This window comes from Gymnoscopelus microlampas (assembly GCF_963454915.1).
Source record: "Gymnoscopelus microlampas genome assembly, chromosome: 10".
Lineage (NCBI taxonomy): Eukaryota > Metazoa > Chordata > Actinopteri > Myctophiformes > Myctophidae > Gymnoscopelus > Gymnoscopelus microlampas.
Window position 1 is genome coordinate 36,756,630 of NC_139947.1, and position 16,321 is coordinate 36,772,950.

The 16,321-nt window shown below is 46.2% G+C and overlaps 2 protein-coding genes across 4 annotated transcripts in view; one reads left to right on the plus strand and one right to left on the minus strand.

Moving 5' to 3' along the window:
- mfsd5 (major facilitator superfamily domain containing 5) overlaps positions 1-16,321 on the minus strand; it is a 173,382-nt gene that overhangs the window by 55,338 nt on the left and 101,723 nt on the right. The gene's annotated exons all lie outside the window — the stretch shown is intronic.
- rarga (retinoic acid receptor gamma a) overlaps positions 1-16,321 on the plus strand; it is a 75,153-nt gene that overhangs the window by 19,357 nt on the left and 39,475 nt on the right. For all 3 annotated transcript variants that reach the window (XM_084068459.1, XM_084068458.1, XM_084068460.1), the window contains one exon: positions 746-1,137. In XM_084068459.1, the coding sequence (XP_083924585.1) occupies positions 969-1,137 (169 nt within the window). In that variant the 5' untranslated portion in view covers positions 746-968. The remainder of the gene's footprint in view (positions 1-745; positions 1,138-16,321) is intronic.

The window sequence follows — 16,321 nt, forward strand, 5'->3', positions numbered from 1 at the left end:
GGACCCCGTGTCTGGGCCTCTGTTCCTGGGGGAGCGAGGCAGAGAGGCAGGCTGCTGTGCTAGGCTGGCAGCAGGAACAGAGGAGCTCTTTATAGTAGAGTTCTGGTGATTTAAATCATATGGCATAGCCTGGAATCACTGCAGAAGTCTGGAAGCTTTTCAAAAACTGGAGGAACAAGAACTCTCTCTCTCTCTCTCTCTCTCTCTCTCTCTCTCTCTCTCTCTCTCTGGCTCCCCCCCTCCCTCTCTATCCTGCTATAACTTTTTCCAAACTTCTCTGTTATTTTCTTTTCCCCTCGCCCCGTCACAGTTTTTCTGGCTACTCTTCTTAAAGGCTCACTCTCGAATCTTTCTTCTCTGTCTTTATCTGTGTTGATCCTTGTTGTTTCCTCCATTCTTTTTTCCTTCCTTCCTTCTTTTCTTCCTTCCGTCTTCCTCTCCAGTTTCTCCCATACCTGTTGTTGTTGTTGTTGTTGTTGTTGTTGTTGTTGTTGTGAGGCGTACACACATCCTGCTCACATTATGGTCAGAGATAAACTAGTTTCTGTCCCAGAACTTTGGAGGGATCAGATGTCAGAGTTGATGTGAGGTGAATTGTGTTTTTTATTTTACACATATAAAGAGGATCTGCACCGAAACGTGTCACGTTTGATTACAAGAGGCATGTATTCACATGCTTTTCGTGGTGATTTGATTTGACTTTGTTTGTAAATAACAGAATTCTCTTGTCTTCTGTGTTTTCCAGAAAGGTGAGTTGGATGATCGTTCTGCCGCGGAGTGTTATTGGAGGCCCTGTCATTCCTGATCCAGTCCCTACATCCTGAGAGCCCTTTTTGGAGTGCCACGGAATTCCAAGGTTTCGGGGGATTTCCAGGTGTTGTGAGAGCTCTCCCCCGCCCCTACCTTTCCCCCCCGCCCCCCCCCCAACCCAGTGACCTGCTGCGGACCACTGGGGGTGCTCCATCGCCATGGCTACCAACAGGGAACGGCAGGTGGGCCACATGACCGGCTTCCCACCTGCTGTATACCCGTTCGCCTTCAACTCCATGCGGAGCCACTCCCCCTTTGACCTGCTGGCCAATAGCAGCCTGTTTGGGAGATTTGGCGCTGACCTACCCAAAGAGATGGCAGCCCTCTGTAAGTAATTTTCCATCACTGTATGTATGGGCTTTTTTTTTTATATATAAATGTTTCCACCGCAAGGTTCGCACAAAATTGTGCGCGCATGTGTGTGAGGGAATGTGGGCGACTTTCATTTGGTCTCATTTAACGTTTCTCCCTTTTCAGTTGTAACTGTATATGTGTCCATGCCTTCCTTTTTAGACAAATCACATTAAACAATTTGGCCATTCACAAATCCAACTGGAAAGAGGAAATTGCGCACTCTGAATTCCACTTCATTATGTGTAATTTTGTGGAGATGGAAAACTTTAGGGTCTGTTTGTGATGTAGTGCAAGCTGTAGAAGGGGGGGGGGGGGGGGGGGAGCCAGAAGAGTCTGAGAGAGAAAAAAAATAAAAAAGGTTTAGTGCCATCAATATGATGATTACTTAGCTATGGTGGTTTTCTTATAGATGCTTGTAGATAGTGTGGTTGAGACCACATACTCTGGCCGGTTTTGGCTGTGTGTGTGTGTGTGTGTGTGTGTGTGCGTGTGCGTGTGCGTGTGTGTGTGAGTGTGTGTGCGCGTGTGTGTGCGCGGGCGCGCGTGTGCGCGCACACACACACACACACACACACACACACACACACACACACACAACACACACACACACACACACACACACACACACACACACACACACACACACACACACACACACACACACACTCCTCACAGGGCTTTTGTAAAGCAGACAACCCACAAGTCTGAAATTAGAGACAAAACAACATTCCTTCAACATGAGGTGACGAGCATCAACTCAACAAATATTTGACAGTGCAACAAATATTTGAAAATGAGCACTTTTACGGTGGGCACACCCCCCCCCCCCCTTTTTCAGATGTTTTCTTCAATAGAAAAGAACGGCAGAGACACATAGTACACAGGCAAGTTGAGTTCCCCGGCCCAGAACAGACCTGAAAGCTGAATTCAAACCACTGAGTTGTAGCGACTGTGAATCACTGCATTGCCACTATACTACAGCAGCAGTGATTTGACTGCGATTATGAACACAGCCACAGGGGGCACTGTTGCATTCTGAACAGTTTGGGATGGAATGATGTATGGAGCGCTCGACACAAAGAGAAGATTGTTTTTAATCCATAGCGTTTGTTTGTCATGGAAAAGCCGGCATGGTTTGTTTCAGACACTGCTGGCCATGCATTTGCTCATTGTTGAGGAACACCTGTTTGTTGCACACAACACATTTAGCTGGACATGAGACGGCGGACAGTTGTTTGTAACATTTACCATACAAATGATGTTCTTTAATTCAAATCTGTACTTTTTTTTAAAGTCAGGAGAAATCAGGATTCTAGATCAAAGTGCATCCTCGTGTTTGTGTCGTCTCTACACTGGCATCTGTGTGCGTGCGTGCGTGTGCGTGCGTGTGTGTGTGTGTGTGTGTGTGTGTGTGTGTGTGCATGTGCCTGCGTGATCCTCAGTGCTAATATATACATTTCTAACATTACATTTGCACACTCTCAGAGTTAAAACGAACACTGAGGATTTTTTTTACTGTGTGGGGTAAAGGTAAGCTGCTGTTATTTGAAATCTTATCTGGGGGGGTGACGGGTGGGTGGGTGGGTGGTAGGTGGGTGGCGGCGGGGTTATAATGGGTGTGGGTGGCAACAGCTGAGTGCAGAGAGCATTTGAGCCCCCCCCCTGCATGTGTGTGTTCAGTCCTTCTCCCTCTTTCCCCACAGCATGCCTGAGCACCTCTCCAGCCTTTCAGCTGTCAATCAGTACCTCCCCCCCCCCCCCCTACCGCTGCCCACCTAATCCTCAAGGTATTTTCACAGAACCAGAGAGAGAGAGAGAGAGAGGGGGGGAGAGACATAGAGAGACAGGGGGAGAGAGAGAGACAGGGGGAGAGAGAGAGAGAGAGAGAGAGAGAGAGAGAGAGAGAGAGAGAGAGAGAGAGAGAGAGAGAGAGAGAGAGAGAGAGAGAGAGAGAGAGAGAGAGAGAGAGAGAGAGAGAGAGAGAGAGAGAGAGAGAGAGAGAGAGAGAAGAGAGAGAGGGGGAGAGAGAGAGAGAGAAAGAGAGAGAGGACAGAGAGAAGAGGAGAGGAGAGCACCCGGGGGTAATGTCCTAGTGTGGTGGAATCCAAGAACACACCCTGCTAGGAAAACACACACACACACACACACACACACACACACACACACACACACACACACACACACACACACACACACACACACACACACACACACACACACACACACACACACACACACACACACACACACACACACACACAGTCACACCAAAAGGAGCACGTCGCACGCACATACACATCCTCTTTCATCTAAAAATCAGAAACATGCAACAGAGAGTCCAGACCCCGAAAAAATGAAATCCCCCTTGCTTGCACTGACTGACAAATGGATTCTTCTTGGTTTTTCAACCCTGGCAGGGGTTTAAACAAAAAAACTAAAACAAGTATCAAAGCACAATAGTAACGCAAGCAACCACACGCATTAGTGCTTCATACATGAGCGCTCGTATTGACACATCAACACTGGCAGTAGTATCGCTCACCAGGGTTATGGAGTACATAACTGTGTCGGGGCTTAACCCATAGAGACCGGGGAACGCGTGCGTCCGTGTCATTTTAGATTTTAACCACTTTGGCTATTCAAAAATAGCAGATCTACAAGCTCGTAGCGCGGCACCGAGTGCCGCGCTACGAGCGTGTAGGTCTGCTATTTTAGGAAAATCGTGAAAATGTGTGCAAATCTTTGAATATATGTATTTTTTTAAAGCAAAATTCTTTCAAACCTTTGCTTCTGGGGGTCCCTGGAACAACATATTTTGAGATAGGGGTTAGCGGCCAAATACATATCATTGTGGGGGCCCTTGACATGAAAAAAGTTTGAGAACCACTTATTATAGCAACATGCGTTTTTAACATGGGTTATAGGATTTAGAAGACATTTGTAGAATCCCCCCAGAAGCAAAGATTTGAGTTAAAAATGTTCACTTTAAAAAATATATATATATCCAAAAGATTTGCACACATTTTCACGATTTTTTAAAAAAAATAGCAGATCTACAAGCTCATAGCGCGGCACTCGGTGCCGCGCTATGAGCTTGTAGATCTGCTATTTTTGAATAGCCCAAAGAAATCTAGAAAAACGACACACAGATGCGTTCCCGGTCTTAATGGCTTAAACTGAGCCGTGGGTCAAAGTTTAAGTCGGGATCATAGTCACAATTAGCTCCGACCCGGCTTTGAGGATAGAGATTGACATTCTTTTGAGACGAGGCATGTTACAAGTTGTTTTTACTGAAAAACGCCATTCCAGCCTCTTTTAAACATTTAGCATGGAAAACAAAGGGTTTTTGCTTCAGACATTCTGGGCCCTGTTTTCTTCTTTTTCTTCTTCTTCTTCTTCTTCTTCGTCTTCTTCTTCGTCTTCTTCTTATTCCTCTTCCTCCTCCTCCTCCTCCTCCTCCTCCTCCTCCTCCTCCTGGAGTTGAGCTTAACAGGCTCGCTCATTGTGCTATCAGAGCTGTCTGTAGGCCAGACAGCAGAAAATACCTTCCACATAATAGGAGCAGCACAGGGGGAGGTTTCAGTCAATAATGTTTGTGTTGTGGTGTGGTGGTGGCGGTGGTGTGTGTGTGACGTGTGTGTGTGTGTGCGCGGTGTGTTTGTGCGGCTGTGTGCGTTTAAAAAAAAAAGGCATTGCATTCTTGACCGTCTTCAGAGCTCCGTGCGTAATTGCTGTGAGAAAAGGTAGCCGGGGTGACGCCTACCTTTTGTTGGTTGTGTGCATGCAGGCGCGCTAGAGCTAGCTATGCCGACAGGTCGGAGCACCTCCCACGGCGGCACTCGGTGTTGTTGGCACAGGAGCTTTGGAAATACCTGTTTTTTTTTTGCTTTGCACAGAGGAAGGGGAGAGATGAGAGAGGATGGGTGGGCAGGTTGTGAGGAGAGAGTGGGGGGGGGGGGGGTGGGGCGGGGTGTTGTGTGTGTGTGCAAACACACAAATATACTATCTATTGTTTACTGGAAGTGGGGGACCCCCAGGGGTCCTTTTTAGGGCAGTGTTTACCAAACACATTTTTATGGGTCGCTAGTATATATCTAGTTTTCTTTTTATTATTTCAAAAGATGTAGGATGTAGGAAGATGTAAGAATTTAAAAAAAAAATCAAAAAGAACTTCATCTATAAAAAAAAAAAAAAAGAAACTTTTAAGGAGTAGCCTAGTGAAAATAGCAGATCTACAAGCTCACAGCATGTCGCATCGTGTGACACGTTTTCCCTAGTTTGGGTCCCGGAGAGACATCAAATTCCCCCTTTGGGCAGATCTACAAACTGCAGATCTGCTCTTTTTCTTTTTTATCTTGAGAAAGTGTGAAACATTTTAAACACAAATCTTGTATGGGGTTCCCTGGCACAAAATAATTTCAGATGGGGGTCCGAGGCCAGCTAATCTATATCGATATTGTAGTTATAGCTGTGTTTTTAACTTTACTTAACTTCTTATAACTTTTTTTTTACCCCATTCTATTTCCATTGATGTGATGTATCTGTCATATGTTCACCGTGCTTCTTTTTATTGACAATCTGTATGAATGCGTTGCACTGGAGCCGTTGAACAGAACAGGCTATTTGTACTCGGTCGTATGATGGTTTCGCTCACCGAAAACAGCCAAACTACAAGCTCACAAGCTCACAGCTTGTAGATCGCCTAATTTCGGCAAGGGACACTGTCGTACGACAAAGCATAAATCAGGCTTATGAGAGAGTTTGTCCCCGTGTGCACTGTGAGACTTCTTCTATATCCTGTGTGTGTGTGTGTGCGTGCGTCTAGATGTGTTTGCTAAATGCACAGACACACGGACGTGTGTTCATCCATGAGAGAGTTTGACGGCTCCCTGCGCGGCAGCGGCTGCAGCGGAGGGCCGTTATCAGTTGATCCCTGTCATTACAGGAGCCCTTCAAACAAACAGTTGGAAGCCCATTAAGGCCACTTACTATGTGATAACATCACCACTGAGCCCTGAAACACCTCTCTAAGCTTTCACCAATCGGGGCCGGAGCCCTGGCCCCCAGAAAGCCCAGCCACTGGGATGTTTTGAGAAGCTAGTAGGTCATTTCCTTCAGTCGGCATGGCTCAGACCAAATGCTAAAGTTCTCTTTCTAAAGCTGCTTCGTTTCCATACTACTTCCATTGTGTTTAGCTCGCTATGCACTGACTGTACAATCCTATGAGAGTGCACACAATGTAACCAAATGGACCCATAAGGATTACATCATGCAACTATACATATTATAAGTGGATAAATGAACCCTGAGGATTTTGCCGTATTCTCTGTGGTAGAGGCTAAAAAACGAATAAAAGTTCAGCTGTGTGTGTGTGTGTGTGTGTGTGTGTGTGTGTGTGTGTGTGTGTGTGTGTGTGTGTGTGTGTGTGTGTGTGTGTGTGTGTGTGTGTGTGTGTGTGTGTGTGTGTGTGTGTGTGTGAGGTGCCTCAGAGTGTTGAGATAATAAGCATTGTATTAATAGAATGGAATGAGCAGCTTGTTCAAACTTGTGTGAAAGCTGTCCCAGTCTGCTCGACACTGCCTCCAGTGGAGACCTGGGGAGGAACAGTTGTGGTGTTTATGTAAAGGCTGCGTTTCGCGTGGATACACACAAACCACGCACACACACACACACACACACACCCTCACTCTCTCACACGTATACATACACACTCAGGCACGCAAACATTAACACGCTGGCTGGCAAGCGTATGTGCATTCGTCCTTGATCAGGCACACACACACACACGCGCACGCACGCACGCACGCACGCACGCACGCACACGCGCGCGCGCGCACCCACACACACGTCATGTACACACATCTACACAAATACACAGCCTTACATTCACACATGTGTGTACATGCACACATACTGTACACTGTACACACACACAACACACAAAACCACTAAGTCAGGCAGGCTGTGAAAAGGACCAAAATGTTCCAGCAGAAAAAAATATCCTCACGCAGAGTGACATAATTAAAAACACCCATTGCATTCACAGTCTCACACGCGCACACACACACACACACACACACACACACACACACACACACACACACACACACACACACACACACACACACACACACAGACAGACAGACAGACAGACAGACAGACAGACTCTCTCACACACACACACACACACACACACACACACACACACACACACACACACACACACACACACACACACACACACACACACACACACACACACACACACACACGCACACACACACGCATGCACGCGCACAAGGAGGTCATGTTGGCTTAGGGAGCTCGGGGAGTTATGAAAAGGAGCCATTTTGGTGGGAAGTGTGTGGTATGAGAGTGAACCTTCAAATGGAGGAGAGGGATAGCAGAGAAGGACGTAGCATTCTGCTACGTATGGAGGGGCAGCATGGCACAAACAACACATTGTACCTAATGATTTATTTTGATAAAACCTGAAGAGCTGGGCTTCAGCCCAGCTCCGATGGAGGGTGGTATTATGTGTGTGAGTGCGTGCGTGCGTCCGGTTGCTTGCTCTCAGTGTGTCTCAATGGTCGTGTATCTCTGAGCAGTGTGCATGCTTGATGGCGGCGGGTGGATGTGTTGGTGTTGTGCGTGTGCACTCTGTGTCTGTGTTTATGTACATTGTATCTCTGAACTTGTAAGGCACCTCGTTCAAACTGTGTGTGAGAGGAGGGAGGGCTCGGAACGGAAAGGAAAGTGAGTTATGTGTGGATATGAAAATGGATTAGATCAGTGTCTGTTACTCTCCACTTCCTCTCAGGCACAATCTCCTGCCTCCAACTTTGTATTGTCTGTATTGGCTCTTTATCAACATGAACTCTAGCGTCCCTATTTTGGGCATGTCGTTATAGGCGAAAATTCTCACAAAAAGCTTAAAAATAGGCGTAATGCCTATACATTGCACGCCAGTTGTTCCACAAGCTCATCTACAAGCTCGCAACACGGCGCACCGCAACACGGCGCACCGCAACACGTCGCACCGCAACGCGGCGTGAGTTATAGATCAGCTACTTCCGTCGTATGACCGTGTCAGGCTTTTGTATGTGTTTGTATTTGGCTGACGACCCCCATCTCAAAATATTTTGTTGATTTTTCAAAAATAGCAGATCTACAAGCTCATAGTGCGCGGCACTCGGTGCCGTGCTATGAGCTTGTAGATCTGCTATTTTTGAATAGCCAAAGTGTAAAATAAAGCTTTTTAGCTCAAATGACACAGATGCGTTCCCGGTCTCAATGGGTTAAAGCGATGTTGAACTTTGGTAGAAGTTTGCGTTGTAGAGCTACCTACCTGGGCATGATATATATGTCCAAACATTGTCAATAATCTTTATCTGTTGCTTCTGTGCTCTGTGATATATGAAGCAAGAGTAGTGATTCCATTCACTGTCATTTCATGGTGAAACAGGTCTCAAAATCACACTTTCAGCACATAAACGAATGCGAACAAAGAGGATGAATATATATAACTAATTAATAATATAACGAATCATGGTACACATTTCAGGAAAGTGAAATTGCTGTAGTCATGTTAAATTGTGCTTAACGGAAGGGAAAAAGGGCATACCAGGACTCATGTGATTGTATATTGTCAGAATTAATTTCGTTAGTGTGTGTATAGTGTTTGTGAATTTTGAGAACTGTTTCACCGTACAATGAGAGTGACTGGAATCGCTACTTCCGGTTGCCTGCTCTCTGAGCATAAGAATCAACAGATAAACATATGATGAACATATCAAATATCTTTCCCAGGTAGCTATGCAACCCAAGGTTCTGCCAAAGTTCAACATGGCTTCGGCCGGGCTCTGAGGTGGCCTCTGCCTGTGAAACCAGGTTCTGCTGCAGAGGTTGCGAAAGACCATATAGAGAGAGACTTGAGAGTTCACTTTCCTGTTTGTTTATGAGCGCTTAAAAAGAGTGAGACCAATCCATCTCCCTCCTCTGTCAATCTCTGTGGCATTTACTGATCTCTGCTAGATTTAATGGACAGCCAGGAGTAATGGCCTGAGCCCTGGAGTGAATTCACAAATGAGGATTGCAAAGAAAGACTTTTTTTCAAAAGAAGCACATGGTCATAGAAGAAGAGAAAATGTAATCGATTGATGTAAAGAACACAGAAGACCTATTGATAGACCTAGTGCACATGCACGCCTTGGTGGATTGTAGGGCCGGTTACATTCCCCTGTGGCTTACGGTGAAACGAATGGAGATGTCAACAAAATGTGAGCATATTGATGCATTCTTGGTGCTACTACTGCGGTGTAGGATGGGGGATGTATGTATGTCCCAGCGTGCAATCAATTTGGTCCTCCCTATAAAAGGGCAAGGCAAATGTCTAATCAATACTGTCGTAACGCTTTTGAGTGATCACTTTCTCACATCACTTTGTTCTTAACTAAGGTGGTTGTCCTTCGGGGTCTTCAGTGTCCTTGAGAGAGGTCTCAACTAAAGGTCACCTTTAGTTTCACCGCAAAGGCATTGACGGGGTGACCATAAATAACCCCAAATTCAATAAAAAAAACTGATGGAGCCAGGTGCCAATTTAGCTTTTCTTTTGAGCATAATATGCTCTAAAGAAAATAAGTACAAAATTGTCATCTTCAAATAAATGCCATGTTACAGCATTTATTCTGTGTATTTAGCGTTCATTCTGAAATGGGGAGTTTGAGATGTAGGGTAGTTGTATCAGCGTCAGACGGAATAGCTAAGAATCAGTGCAAGTGGTGATTTGTATTGCAGTCAGGGAAGAAGATTCCACACCAATTACAGAACCATGAATCTGGTCAATTAGTGTGTGTGTGTGCGTGCGTGCGTGCGTGCGTGCGCGCGCGCGAGCACACGTGTGGGTGTGTGAAATGTATGCATGTGTGGGTTTGTATGTGTGTGTGGGAATGCCTACTTGTGTTTATATGGATGTGTGTGTGAGTGGGGAGCTTGTATGCGTGCCAGTGTGAGTACTGTATGTGTTGTGTTGTGTTGTTTGGCTGTGTCCTTGATCTATCAGTGGGAATGGAGCCTCCTCGGGCTTTAATAAACAGCTCTGAGTCCTCTGACATCCCTTCTTTCATCTCCCAGGGCGACCACTAGCCTCCAGATGACAGGTCTGCAAGGCGCTCCACCACTCTTTGGAAATCGATTCCCCTCACATAATTTGCTCTTTTTCTCTTCGTCTTTTCCCCTCCTTTTTTTTCCTCCTCCACCAGAACTGGCCATGACTCAACAAACCAAAGAGAAGAGAACAGAAAGTCCCGCTCTGTTTTTCCAGACAATTTAAGCTCTCGGCGAGGGAGTTTTTTTGTGAAATTGGTAGCAAATGGAATATGTGCTCCTCCAACAATATCCACCTAAACCCTGCAGGCTTATGCACGCCGAGTTCCCCCCGCTCGCTCTCTTCTTTCTCTCTGCTTTTTGTGTTTTCTCTTTAGCCTCCACCTTGGATTTCCTCTCTTTATCCTTCTCTGCCAGTGGGAGCCAATGGCCCTCGTTGCTGGAAACTTGCTGAAGGTTTATGCGTGCGTAGCTGCTCATGTGTATCTGTGTGTGTGTGTGTGTGTGTGTGTGTGTGTGTGTGTGTGTGTGTGTGTGTGTGTGTGTGTGTGTGTGCGTGCGTGTACAGTATGCAGTAAAATCCTCAGTGTTCATTTAACGCTTGAGTGTGTGTACAAATGCACTCTCTTGAGTAGCAAATGGATAAATTAACACTGAGAATTCTGCCGTGTATACTTTGCGTACGCGGCGCACTTGCGTGCCTGCGGAAAGTCCTGAGGGCTTGAGGCGGTGGTGCGGCAGAGGCCATGGAGTGTACTTACTACTCTCACACACGATGACAGATGAAGATAAAGAGGCTACTATTAAAAGTGGGAGGGGCCTGTTTTTTTAGACCCTTTGTGGGCACGTGCAACAGGAAGACGGTGCGATGGCGAGCTGGGAAAGGGCGGGTTCCTTCTCCCAAGGCCTACGCAGGCACAGGGCGGGGCTATGGGAAAAAAAGACAGGGGGGGGGTCATTTCTTTTTTCTTTCTTTTTTTGGCCAAGGAACTGAAGAGCTTTTTTTTCTCTCTCTCTTTCTCTTTCTCTAACCGCAAAACACGGGTAGCAAAATGTCCTGACAGTGCAGATAGAGGGAGAGAAAAGAGACACACAGAGAGAGAATGAAAAAGACCTTTGCTGAAAGATGGCCAAGACTGATAGCGTTGTGAAAAGTAGCTCTGTCCTGGGCTCTGTGGCGGGGCCCAGGACATGTGAACAGAGGCGAACATGGCTGTTAGGGAAGGGTGGGGGGAATGGGTGCTCTCTCATAACTCAGGCCTCACTTTCTCTCGTGTCTCCCTTCAGTGACACGTCAGGTATCTCTCTCAGAGATATATTGTGAGAGAGAGAGAGCCGAGTTTAGATGAGCGAGCGAGATTACATGTCAAGTCAGACCTGAACATGTGTACGACGCCGCTGCTAGGGTTGGACCGGTTGATGGATGTGCGAGCGAAAGAACGCCAGGATTGCGCGCCCGGGCCGGGCGCGGAGCGGAAGCGGAACGCACGTGGTTTGATGTGAGATTGCACGACGGTATGCATTCAAATGAGGAAAACATGCTGGGCTGTGCAGACTGCCGTGCCGTGGTGGGTTTGGTTTAGAGGTTACAGAGCGACTTGGAAATGCAAAGCCGCTCGCTCTGAATGTGTGTGTGTGTGTGGTGTGCTTCTGCCTCTGTGAATGTGTGTGTGTGTGTGTGTGTGTGTGGTGTGTGCATTTCTGTGTGTTGTTTCAGGGCTGAGCGATATGGAAAGAATTTAATATGAAGATCTTTTTGACAAAATACCTCAATATAATATGGTATCGTGGTGATCACGATAGATCACCGCAGAGATTCTGAGAATGGCAGATCTACAAGCTCACAAGCTTTTAGATCGGCTATGCTCACTGTTTTTTAATGTTTGACACTTCAAACTATAAAATAAGTTTTAAGTGATTAAAACCAGGACAGGAGACCACACACACACACACACACACACACACACACACACACACACACACACACGTATGTCATATCACAGTATTACGATGTCCAAACTGCTAGACGATATCTAGTCTCATATAACGATGTCGATGTAATATCGATATATTGCCCAGCCCTATGTGGTGTGTGTGTGTGGTGTGTTTCTGTGTATGTAACTGTGTGTGTGTGTGTGTGCGCGTGTGTGTGTGTTTGCGTGTGTGTGTGTGTGTGTGTGTGTGTGTGCGTGTGCTTGTGTAACTTGAGGCTCTGGACTGGTGTTCAGTGTCTCTATCATCGCCGGCAATCTGTTTCAGCACGTCCACACACACTGCACCACATGCTCACATCAGCCATGGAAAAGCTCTGCATTCCTTCCAAAATCACCACGCCAAGTACACACTCACACACACACACACACACACACACACACACACACACACACACACACACACACACACACACACACACACACACACACACACACACACACACACACACACACACACACACACACACACACACACACACACACACACACACACACACACACACACACACACGCGCGCATATAGGCACTGAAAGAAGCGCTCTGTTTTTATGGCCTCACACACCACTGTGTTGTTGACCGCCTGGCTGGAGGCAGAGCGACTGTATACAGAGGAAGTAGCAACAATGCGTTGTATACGTCTTATCTGTAATTGGCATCGCAGTGTTAAACGGTAGTAAAGGCCGATTCTCATGGTTCTCTTCGCAGTAGAAATAAAAAAAAACCTGAGTGGTGATTTTACTCTGAGTTGTGTGCAAATGGAACCAAACGCACCCGTCAGTGATTTTAACACTCAGGAATTTACAGTGTGGGGCAACAAGGCGGACTATAGTTCCAGCTCACTGGACATCTCTGTCTGATTGGGAGATATGACTTGTGTGGTGTGTGTGTGCGTGTGTGTGTGTGTGTGTGTGTGTGTGTGTGTGTGTGTGTGTGTGTGTGTGTGTGTGTGTGTGTGTGTGTGTGTGTGTGTGTGTGTGTGTGTGTGTGTGTGTGTGTGTGTGTGTGTGTGTGTGTGTGTGTGTGTGTGTGTGTGTGTGTGTGAGAGAGACAGAGAGAGAGGCAGAGAGAGAGAGAGAGTTGAGTGGAACGGCAACATTTTCGAACAGTGTCAAAAGTTTATACAGTCAAAAGACACATAAGGTCTCCTTAGGAAATAAGTTATCCGAAAGAATGACCAGCGAGACGGCAGCCATCAACCACATGAAGCATTTTCCAAAACTGAAAATGAAAGCGGAGAACTTTACTCAACTAAAACAAACCAGGCAGTCAGGGGTAGAAAAAAATGGCCGTGGGGAACTTGATAAAACGGGGGAGAGAGTATTTGCAGGAACAGAGGAGGGGAGAGGAGAGAAGGGGGGGGGGGGGCAGAATTAAGGAGAGCGATGGAGAGACTTGTGAGTCAGTGAGCGAAGGAGGGAGGGCAGGATAAGTTTGGGGGGGTGTGTGTTGGGGGGTGGGGGGGTTAGTGGCCCACTGGGGGTTTCTTATAGAGTTCAACCACTCTGGCCGGGGGAAGGAAGGGGAGGGAGGGAGAGGGGCCTGCCTGGGTCGCCAGCGGTATGGAGTATGTGTAGATTAGATGTCTAAACTCACTCCACATACCTCCCCGAAACGCTGGAAGACTCGCTACGTTGTGTCCCATTAAACGGTGAAGTCGGAGGTGGTGGGTCGGGGTCGGGGTGGTTAGAGGGGGGGGGGGGTGCTGAATTATGAGCTAAAACACAGTAAAAGAAATGTCAAAGTCAAGGGAGAGTGGGAGTGTGGCTGTAAATCACAGAACACAAAGGAGTTCAAGTGTGGGCAGATGATAACACAAGCTGACCATGTTGCACCTCTCGTGGTGAGTCGGTGGTTAATGCGTCTAGCACATAACCACAATGTCTTGGGTTTGAATCCCGGGTTTTAAGACATGTGATGTGGCATAACGTCCTTATACCCACGATACCGTGACACAGTAAAATCTGCTCAAATGTAACTCTTTCTTCTGCACTATTCCAATGCAAATGATAATAATAAGAAAGAGTTAGTAATAGAAATATGAGGACAACTCTGGCGAACAGTATTAATGTTACATAGAACGGTGGTACCAGGGGGCCCCCAGCTGAATTAGTTAATATTGTGTCACAATAATGTTAACCACTTTATCCATTTATATCATGTTGGCTATTCAAAAATAGCAGATCTAAAAATAGAAGCTCACAGCGCGTCACTTTGTGACACTTGCACATCTGCTATTTTTGAAAACATTTGGAAATTATCGAAAGTGTTTGGAAAACATTGAATAAATTGTTTTTTAACACAAATCGTCTCTTCTGGGGGGTCCCTGGCACACAAAATAAAAATCAGATCCACTCTCTCTCCACGATCAAATAAATATTAATTTAGGGGTCCTTGACACTTAAACGTTTGAGAACCACTGACATAGAACACTCATAGGGGAGTGTTTGGGAGTAGACAGTCATGGTTTCCAGGATGCAGCATGAAACTATAACAGTGAAAGGGGAAGAAGAAGAAGAAGAAGAAGAGAAAAAAAAGACAGGAAAGACTAAGAGGAAAAAAACGAAAGAAACAAAACGAGTTGAGTGTGAGAAGAATGCGTGTAGATCATAAAATCTGACTCAGGGTAACGATGATTTAATCTGAAATGCATCTCAATCGGGGGACACTGATTCAATTACTGCAAAAATATGGGGTGGGAGAGGTGGGGAGAGAGAGAACGAAAGGAAAGAGGAGAGAACATTTTATCATCAAGATGTTTTTGTTTTTTTCTTCTCCTAAAAACACCAAGCCGCTATAGCGCTCTTCTTTGCCAGATAACAGTTTGTATTTGAGGGAACTTCCTCAGCCACACAACCTCACTGTTCTTCTGTTCCTGTCATAAAGTGCCCTCCTTTATGACGTGACAATTATATGAAGAAAGAGACACAAACTATTGATGTTCTTTACTGTTTGATGCAACAAAAGGGTAGTTAAGTGTGTGTGTGTGTGTGTGTGTGTGTGTGTGTGTGTGTGTGTGTGTGTGTGTGTGTGTGTGTGTGTGTGTGTGTGTGTGTGTGTGTGTGTGTGTGTGTGTGTGTGCGCGTGCGTGTGTGTGCGCGCGCACTTGTGTGTCTGTCTGTCTGTCTGTCTGTCTGTGTACTTGTGTGTTGTGTGTTCACACATGCACATTAAGTGTGCAAGTGACTGTGGGTCTGTCTGTCTGTCTCTGTACTTGTGTGTTGTGTGTTCACACATGCACATTTAGTGTGCAAGTGACAGTGACTGTGTGTGTGTGTGTGTGTGTGTGTGTGTGTGTGTGTGTGTGTGTGTGTGTGTGTGTGTGTGTGTGTGTGTGTGTGTGTGTGTGTGTGTGTGTGTGTGTGTGTGTGTGTGTGTGTGTGTGTGTGTGTGTGTGTGTGTGTGTGTGCCACACATATGCACGCACAACACATGTGCGAGTGTGGCAGCTTAAGAAAATAAACAAGGTGTCTGGAACGAAGGAAAATCTTTTTTAGGTCAATAAACATTTTAATCAAAATCATTCAAAATACCCAGGAATCTAAAGAGCATGGTTTGTTTCATGAGACAGGAAAAAGAGTGAAGTGTGAGACAGGAGAGGAAGGGGCGGGGTGGAGGGTGGGGGGGGGCACTGTGTGTTTATGGAGAGCCTAGCCAGCAGCACAGATTGACAGGAAATGGTGTCTTTTTTGCCTGCTGGGCCGTACCACTTCCACCGGTCTGACAGGGGAGATAAATGTGCAGGGCACGCAGACTAAAGCTATTCTATTATCATATATCTCCCTTTGTGGTCCGCTGTTTGCTTTTAGCCCGGCCAGGGTCTCTCTGTCTGCCGCTCAACAGTTCAGGATGACTGAGTGACACAGATTGTTTTTCGTCATATTATTGACAAATAATGGATATTGCCGTTGGATTGAACTTGATTCGCTGTCGCTATGAGGGCAACGAAATATGCAGAATGGAATGGGGGTAAAAATAGCAGAGGCAGCAAAACAGTTTGTGTTTGAGAGGCACAAAAAGTCTGTGACTTTCTCAAAGGAATGCGGGAAGTTCAGTTGTCT